Source organism: Aquila chrysaetos, chromosome 2, assembly GCF_900496995.4.
Source record: "Aquila chrysaetos chrysaetos chromosome 2, bAquChr1.4, whole genome shotgun sequence".
Taxonomy (NCBI): Eukaryota; Metazoa; Chordata; class Aves; order Accipitriformes; family Accipitridae; genus Aquila; species Aquila chrysaetos.
Genome location: NC_044005.1, coordinates 19,044,708 through 19,054,248, shown reverse-complemented (window position 1 = coordinate 19,054,248; position 9,541 = coordinate 19,044,708). Strand labels below are relative to the sequence as shown.

Genomic DNA, 9,541 nt, shown 5'->3' with positions numbered 1-9,541 from the left:
CCTGTAGAGGATTTTCTTCTCTCCAAAGTAGCTTAATGAGGAACTCTGAAGTTCTTCAATACCTTTGCTCGGTTTAAGATTTCCCTCCTCAAACTCATAGCTCACTGTATAAATGGAGCTGATTTACAGCATGTAGAAACAAATGGTCTTACTATGTTTTATTTACTGGTATTTATAAAGCTTCCTGGAAAAGAAACATGTACATATTAAGTTCCCTGCAGTTAAAGAAAAACTTCACACAAAAGAGTTAAGATCTGCTCAGTATATTCAGAGGACAGTGAACAGCATAAGTCCATTTGTAATTTATAATATGCAAGTCACAAAATTTTTAAAAACTAAACATTTCCTTCTGCTTTGGCTCACCAAAAGGCAGTTATTCTGAAGCAGCTATATATCCTTAAATAGACATGACTACAAGAACAAGAGCAACTGCACAGAACCCATCTGATTTGAGTTTTCTTTATATTTGTGATAGAAAAAAAGGTACCTATTCCAGTCCAGTTTAAACGAAGATGTACATTTGAAGTACCAAACTGAAATGTTCTCAGCCGAGGTAATTTCAAATTCTCATTACATTTACCATGTAATGCAGAATCTACTTTGGTATACTACGTGTGGCTGCTATTCTTTCCAAACTCAAACTGTCAAATTAATTACCTTGTCTATAATGGAGTAAAAAATTTAAAATAAAAATTCAATATGGTCAATCCACTTCCAAATGTGCATAAGTCTTCCATGAATCATTAACATACTAGAGAAAAGGGACTCAAGCAGTTCTTAAGGTAAATACAGTAATTAAAAAAAATTTGCTAGAGTTCAAGGCAACAAAAGAAATTCACTATTTAACCTCTACATAAATAAATGCAAATATTTTTTTCATTATTTTGGTTGATTCTGTACAAGTTTCAGTATTTATTTAAATATAACTCTTACAACAATTTAATCCAGGATCTTAATGAAAACGAGAAGTAAAGGTTGACAGTTCTAATATAGAACTTGCACAACAGTTACCTTAACACTGATTAAACAAGGAATGGCATATAAAAAGATTTAGAAATTACACATTTTAAACTGAAGATGTTTTATCTCAGATTCACTATGAAGATGACTTTTGCAGGATGACTTCTATCCTTTAGTAGGCAACTTCATTCTTTACCTGCCAAACAAAGCGTACAAGTTATCACAGCAAAATTTACAGAAAAATTGACTTTGGCCTTGGTCTTACAAAGATCTATTTACGCATTTGACATAAGCAAGCATCATCTTCCCTTTAAATTCTATACATGTGTTCAAGCTTTAAGCCTATATTTGGATCTACAAAATCCTGCAATATAGAAAGTCTCTCAAATATACATCTTAGACCATTAGAGTACAGTGTCTTTATATACGTGAACCTATCTTTTGCTGAATTGCTCACTCTTCATCACATCGACACCTCTAGAAAATGAAGCACTCACTTCCACAGTTAACTCCTTGGTGCTGATGCGTGTGACTGCTGAAAGCAGCTATTAGTCTGGGGGGAGAAAAAAAAAAATCAAATCATTGTGCAAAAACAGATTAACATGCCTCAAATTGCCCCCAAATGTGACCAATCCTGTAAATAAGAGATACCTGTCCTAGTGCACATTAAGTAATGTCATAAATCTTGTGTGGGAAGACTGCAGCTGCTTGATAATGACACTCCCATATGCTTACCGTCTTATTCTTCGGAGTTTGTGTCATTAATCAAACACCTCAAATAAGATCAATTTTGCTGGTGCTTTTTAAAATTATTATTTTTTTTTAAATTCTGGTTCTTGAAGGTCTGCTGCCAATGGCAGATTGTTTTAATGGAAAATCGGATCTCAACACCAAAGAGTTAATGCTGTCTATGCATAACTGAAACAACTCAAGACTATAATCAAGGTGTAAAAATCCTTCTATTTGTCTTGTAACAATCTAGCAACAAGATAGATTTTTTTCTTCTCAGTTTAAGATTTAACCCACACCCAAAATGAATGCCTGCTATAAAGAAGGCAGTTATTCATGCCACCACTAGAATTTCCGAAGCACTGGTTAGTTCATAACCAAAAGAAAAGCAAGGTACAATTGCAAACAAGTACATGACTTTTTACAGAAGGCCTCATTGTGGTAAATTATATACAGCATAGTGTTCTCATTTTCCTTAAAGTGCTACTATCATCATTTTGATACAAGATCATCTATTGTTTTAGGAGGTCTTTTAGTACAGCACCAGCACTGGCATCAGGGGACACTGGCAGTGGTGTAAATGTAGGCAACGCATCAGAAATAGGTTTCATAAGCAGATGTCCAGAACTACTAGCAGGTGTTATGAGAGGCACTGCTGCAGATCGAGGTGCTAAAAATGGATTTGTAGCTGGTCTTCTGCTCATTCCCGAGACTGCAGAATCTGAAACGTAAAAAAAAAAAAAAAAAAAAAACCAAAACAAAAACCCAAACCAAAACCCAACAACAAAAACACTTTGTTAGAAAGCATTCATAAGTCTACCCAGTTTTACAGCATTTGTTCACAAACAAGTTCTAAAAGTGCCTATTACTTTTGCAACATGAAAATCCTATCTTCCTTCCATGGACTGTAGAGGCTCTCAAAGACTTTCATTCTCTCTACCTTCTCTCATCTTGGACCTCATCCACCACTGCTGCTTTTGCTGAACAATTCCTATGTCTACACTTCAGGCCACCAGTTACAAGACCGACTTAAAGATCAGGGCACTCCCAGGACCTGCCAACCATGTTGTACTTGTTGGCAGCTGAAATTCAGTAACAGCTCAAGCTATCCAGAAAAATCTATACATCTCTGACAGGCAACATGAACACCCTTTGCCAAGGTTGACTTCACGCATGCAATGTCAGACATGAAATAACTGTCACATTGCCTCCAGCACTATGCAAAGCATAAGGGCCCTTGTGCATGCACTACAATGCAGCACACAGGTACGTTTCCCACCCCATGGTGTACTGGCACAGCTTCCCCAGGGTCAGCCCCAAGAAAACCCCTGTAAATAAACATCACGGACAGTGAGTCACAATTTAGTCTTGAGGCAAAACTTAATGTTCGCTCATTAGTCAAATTCTAACAAAACTTTAGTTTTAATAAAGTATTAATAAACTATTTTTTTAAATCTAACAATCGACTTACCCCTCCTCACCTTCTCCTATCACTCAGCTCCAAATGTGACCTGTTCTCAAGGTTCCTATACTAGATGTAGAGCAGAAACTAAACTGACATTCTCATATCATACTAATTGTTTGGATAGGTCATTTTATTCAGATTTTTTTGTTTTAAAAAAGGTCTTTCATCATGTAAACATCCTAATTCTCATAAATGCATTTCTGTGTGGATATTATACTGACATTTTGTCCAGCACTTAAAAACTGCTACCATATGGTTTATTTCTAGGAACAAAAAACTTCAAGCACCCAAACAATTAAAGGGATATATATATACACATAATGGGTGTCTAGTTTTACAAGCAAGCAATTTAGCTCCTGAATGGATAAAAGGAACCAAGAATTTAGTTCTTCCAGACAAGGAAATTGGGTTTTTGCCAAGTAAAATAGGTACTTTACCTATTATATTACTGTTATACTACAAGGAAGAGTAAAAAGAAAATTAAACTTAATTTAGGCTTATTAACAAAATAAATAAATACTGATTTCAGAGATAAATTGGTATTTCAGAGTAGACATTTACACTTTGTAACGTCTAACTACTTTAGGCGAATTGAAAGGGTTTTTTAGTATAGATATCTCTCTGTAGATCTGTATAATACATAGGGGTTTGGGGGTTTTTTTTTGAGTTTACAGTTAAAAGTTTCAGTCAAAACAAGCTTCTGCAAATCAGCAGGACTGTATTAATGTGAAGTCTTAAATGCACATACAAAAATTAAGTACAAACTGGATCAGTTAAACTGAAGATTTGGATCTTAATTACTTAGACAAAAGTGCATTAATTTCAACATGCATGATGTAAGCATAATTGTTCTCTGCCTTAGAAAAATCAAAGTTAACACTCATGCACAGCTTACAGAGACTTCAAATTAGGCCATATACTCAACTGATTTTATTTCAGTCCTCTCTGAGCAACCAGGTTCTACGTACCAGAGAGGCACTACAAGGTTGGTATTACTTGCATTCTTCACTCAGTGAGTCCCAAGCTGATCAACAGGGATGCTGCAAATCAGGCCTGGATTCACTGATATACCATATGGAGTTGTCTGCACAGCATCTGTTTGGCTCTAACAGGTGCTGTTAAAGCTTTTCCATATCAAAGGGAATTTGGTCCCTCTAATCTTCCGTACTGAGATTTTAGGAAGCGGGATATAGAAGCAGTGGGAAGGAGGGGTGGGGGGAGAAGGAAAAAAAAAAAAAAAAGCAAAGAGAAAGTAGGATATTGGGGGGAGGGAGGATAGAAATCAAATTCATAGTTTTCAAGTGAGGAAGCACAGAATCATTGAAATCCCCTTGAAAATTCTACCTTTAGTTATTTATGGTCTGTGTAAAGATTAAATTTTCCTTCAAATGTTACCTTGCGTTTGACTGTTGGATGGAGTACTGCTAGTTTTAGCAGTTCCTGCTGCTCCTAAAGTTTTCATATCATGAACAGAGAGCTTGGGTGGAGGAAGGCTTGGACAAGATTCTGTTTCGAGGAATTTCACAAACAATTCTGAAAAAGACTACAAAAGGCTACTAGTTATATTTTACTGATGCTCTGTTGAAAAGTAAGTTAAAAATATGTACATACATAAAACAAAAAGCTGTCAACAGCCTCCAAAGAATTTTTTACTCATACTTAGTACCAAGTACCTAGTACTTGGTACTAAGTAGTCCTTAGTGAGTGACAATGAAATTTATTTTCAAAACACACAGTTTTTTATTGTCTCAGTAAGTGGTATTTATGTGAAACTGATAAACTCTAAAGATAACACACATACTTACACCATGGTTCCATTACTGATTTAAGCCAATTGCTTCAAGAATCCCATGCTGCTACTGACATCACAGTATTTCCTGTGTCCATATGCTCAAGCAAATCACTCCTCCAGAAACACATAAAACTTAAACTCTTAAAGTTTAAACTCTTAAAACCCACTGCTTGCTTTATTTGACAAAAACTCTTGAATAAAGGAAGCTTGGAATGATTAAGGTGTCAATAGCATCACAAGATAAAATTTTGCTTAGTAAAGCCTGTACTATACATACAAAAGCATTAGTTTTCCCCTTTTACATCCATAGATAATCAGACCAAAATCCTCTGGTGGCCTAAGTGCCTGCATTATTTTAGCGGGCAAAAACCAATCCCTGTACTTCAAGATAATTTACAGGAATTGATTCTCAACATGCTTTTCTAGCTCAATGAGCAAAAAACCAAAGTTAATAAAAAAAGCCCAATCCCTCAGTGCTCTATACTTGAGAGCATTATCTACTGGTCTGCAAAATGTAAAGTTCCATAGATTAACTGCTCCCATGGACCATGCTATGAGAACTGTTTGCTATACAGTATTTGAAAGCTTAAAACATCAACTTTATATGCTGTACATAAGAGGCAGTAGCTGCAGCAGCTGAGAAAGCTTTTCAAATGAAATTTAAAGGTCATAAGGGAACAAAGTCATCAAAATATGATGTTGTGGTCTTCTATACTGTTGAGTATTGCAGAATTCCAGACTCCCACATGTATTTAACCTCCAGCACTGTCAGTTTGCAAGATAAAGTCCATACTATAAGAAGTCAGTGATCCCAGGAACCAGTGGAACAGTAATTTGATTTCTGTATTAGCACAACACTTAGTATTGTATATTTTTCATCAATGCCTACATATATATTTAGTGCAGGAAAAAACCTTGTGCCAAAGCAGTTTTACAAAACCAACAAATAATGGAAGATAACAGTAGCATCAGTACATGAAGCTCAATATACTGATGAGCCAAACATCAGCATTAATATGCAACTGCCCCATTTTTTCCACTCAAACATAGAGAATGCACAATTAATTCTTACACTATTAAAAATGTTCTGATGAGTTGGCCTCAAAGGTGTACTAGGGACACTCTTTGACCCAGCTCCTCCACCAAGCCAGCCAGTCACCCATCTCGTAACTCCTCTTTGGTCTTCAGATAATAACTAGAAAGTGTTAAAAAAAAAAAGTTAGGAAAAAAAAAAATGCAGCAGGTAAAAGAAACTGCAACATTGTGCTCATTATATTTATTCTCTGTAACTATGTGGGAATCCTACAGATAAGTAAAAACTTTAAATTACTATCAAAACCTTATTCTCTGCCTCCCAAAGACTGGCAGTCTAAAAATCTGGCTCTTTACTTAAAAATAAGGCCCACATTCTTCACAATACCTAGTGGTACATATAAAAACTGGCTTACTTTTCTGTAACTGACATATTACAGCTATTATACACAACAGCAAAAAGTTAAATCCCTTCCTTTCTGCATTAGCATTCCTCAGCAAAATGAGATCCATTCTATTAAAATGTTATCAAAAGATTCCATTAAGATCAGCATGTCCCACATCAAACATGAAGTCAGATGAGAGAACAAAAAACATACTTTCCCAACAAGAAATGCAGGGACAGTCACATTTAGTTTAGCAGCAAGTTATTCTATTTTCAGGTAAGGATACCGCAAATAAAAAAAGGAAGTCTAGTTTTCTGCGAAGTATTACCTGATCAAGTTCTTCTTTTTTTATTCCCAAGATACTTCCCATTAACCTTAACACTTCAGGACGTTTATTTTTTGGAGTATGAAAATGTCCAACAAAGAGATTTCTCATTAGGAGCCTGCAGAACAAAGGAAGCTTGTTATACAATCTGCTCTTATGTAACAGCTGATACTGTAATATTGATGCATTTATTCCTCATACTCTTACCTAATTTACAATAGTCCTAAAACCCAAATCTAATACAAGGAACTAAAAGGGTACCTCACCAATTTCCTTCCCCTACAAGTTGTAACATTTCTTACACAGTAAGTGTTAATTTGGACAGTATTAGAAATATCGTATGCAGTAAGGTGAAACTGAGTTGTACACAAGCAAGTTTTGATCCAAGTACTACAATCAAGGATAATGTTTATTCTCAGATCTTGACTCAGGAGAGTGTTTAAACAGATACTTATGTGCAGTCCCAAATCCAGACGTAAGGAAGGGGACAGGGGAACCTATTTGCCTATCCTTGTTTCAGTTCTAATGGGTAAAGAGAAGGGGGAGCGGGGGGGAGACCAAGGAAGAGAGATTTACACAACACTGAGGTGATGCTAGCTACATGGAAGGTCTTGCTGTTCACACCTTAGACATTATAACAGATGTTCATTGAGAACTTTTATCTTCATTTGCAGAGCTCGTGCTAATGAAGCCCACTTCTACTTAAGAAACACATCAGTAATCCAAATTTACATACACACTGGTTTTACTAATCAAAATTTACAACCACCAAGCAATTGAAAAATGTCAAAATAATCAAAGTATAATTACAAGTTCACATACAGAAGCCCAGTTCTGCACTACTCTTGCAACTGTGTTAGTAACGTATCTGTACATTGTGAGGAATAAAAACCAAAAATGTATACCAAGACCTTCATTAAAGACTTACTTGTCCACTTTTCCTTCTGTGCTGTTCATAAGATTCATTAGTTTATTTTGTACATCTTCTAACATTTCTCTTCTGATCTCACCTATAAAATGTCACGTCGCAGCAAATAAACAAAAATGGAAAGTTTGAAACTTTGTTGCAAAACTTAATATACACATTTAAAAATAAAAATATGCTAATATTGTTATGGTGCTTTTAAAAAAAAATCAGCTTGATTTTTTATAAAAAAATTGTCAACTTAACAGAATGATACTCAATGCTAAAGTACAGGAAGACACAGAAAATAAATCAATTGCAGAAGGTCTGATGAACTGTTCTGTTCCAGCTAGATAATACAGAACCGGAAAGAAACTCTTGATCAAGGTCTATGGTCCTATGGTGGCAATCTTTTTCACAATCTGACCAAACTGCATATTGGCATCAGGTCTTTTGATCTCAGTACTTGACCTCCAGTATTTTCTAAACCCAGCTCTTCTGCATATTCTACTACCAGGTTGCTAAAGCCTTCAAGTACCATGGAGGTCTCCAGTCTCCCAGGAGAATTACTGGCTAGCAGAGTAACTTCAGTAACTTGTTGTAGGTTTCTTCTGTTAGGACCTTTCCTGCTCCTGTTAAGCAATGCAAGTTCTTAAAACAGCACGCTGGAACACACTAATGCATCCTAGAACCAGTGCTGTGCTTCACAATTCAGTACACTGGCAAGAAAGACTCTGAGATTTATGCAAGATTCCGCATACTTTTGGGAATACAAACGTTCAGTTAAAATGGCACAGATGAAATGCCACAGCCACCATGAACGAAAGACAAAATAGTGGAAAATGGCAAACACTTTCAGTCAGGCATCATGGCCTGCAAATTAAGCGAACAGGCCAATATTATAAATTAATTAATATGAGGTTGTCTAGGAGTGTGCTAGGAGTCACTACACAGATTTTCTACCTTTTTTTGCACACTGACTGCAAGTTCCGATACTATTCTGTAGTGGCTGCCATGAAATAGGTTCATCTAGGACATCACAACACTGATAATGACATTCTTGGCCTACACAAAAGACCCTATTTTTCCTCTCTCCAAACCTGAAACAGGAAGTATTAGAAGAGTAAGAGAGGAGTTTAGATTCTGCATTTACTAGTGCTGTAACTTTTCAGCTTTCTGAAATTCCTGACCTTAATCAATGTTTTGTCTACTATCTACACACTTGAGCCTCATGATATCAGAGTGTTTCATGAGGGAGATACAAATGTAGTAGCCCATTTCATTAAAAGGAGCCTCAGCATGATATTGTTATATTCACTCTCGCCCAACAATTTCACAGCACCAACTTCTCTACAATTCTAAAATTCCACTAACATGAATTACTTGTTAGCTCAAATACAGAACACACCCAATTACCCCAATCATTCCATGTCAGTAACGTGGGCTTCCTCTGACCTCCCACAAAAGTCATAAAAGTAAAGCTTATAATAAAGAAAAAAAATTCTCCTAGAAGTGCTACTTGCCATAAATATTTTACAACATTCTGATTGTGAGGAAAGAAGGCACAAAGTTTTCTCTTTATAAAAACTCAGATATACTAGAAACTGGATAAAAGTATCTGATGTTCAGGTCTACACAAGTTTGTACAAAAAACAAAGAGTAAAAAGTGCTAGAAAAACTTATCTCACTTTAATCCTCCAACACAGGATTTAAGAACACTGGCAATAAAATGTTCTCAGACACGAAAACAAATAATTACAAGGTACAAAGAATTCTTAGAAGATAAACTACAAATGGTTTCACCTCGAGACAGCAAAAATGTAATTTTTCACCAAACTAGGGTTCTGCAAGATAGTACCTTTGAAGTTACTTTTTTCCTAATAAAGTACAAGTAAGCCTGAATCACACACAAAAGCTTGACAAATACATTATAATATGGACTGCCCAT

At 35.8% G+C, this 9,541-nt stretch overlaps 1 protein-coding gene across 2 annotated transcripts in view; it reads right to left on the bottom strand.

Moving 5' to 3' along the window:
• Window positions 1-247: 247 nt before the first annotated feature.
• TRIP11 (thyroid hormone receptor interactor 11) overlaps window positions 248-9,541 on the bottom strand; it is a 35,173-nt gene continuing 25,879 nt past the window's right edge. For both annotated transcript variants that reach the window (XM_030007212.2, XM_041122006.1), the window contains 5 exons: window positions 7,618-7,699; window positions 6,693-6,807; window positions 6,019-6,141; window positions 4,550-4,697; window positions 248-2,410 (listed from right to left, as the gene is read on the bottom strand). In XM_030007212.2, the coding sequence (XP_029863072.1) occupies window positions 2,202-2,410; window positions 4,550-4,697; window positions 6,019-6,141; window positions 6,693-6,807; window positions 7,618-7,699 (677 nt within the window). In that variant the 3' untranslated portion in view covers window positions 248-2,201. The remainder of the gene's footprint in view (window positions 2,411-4,549; window positions 4,698-6,018; window positions 6,142-6,692; window positions 6,808-7,617; window positions 7,700-9,541) is intronic.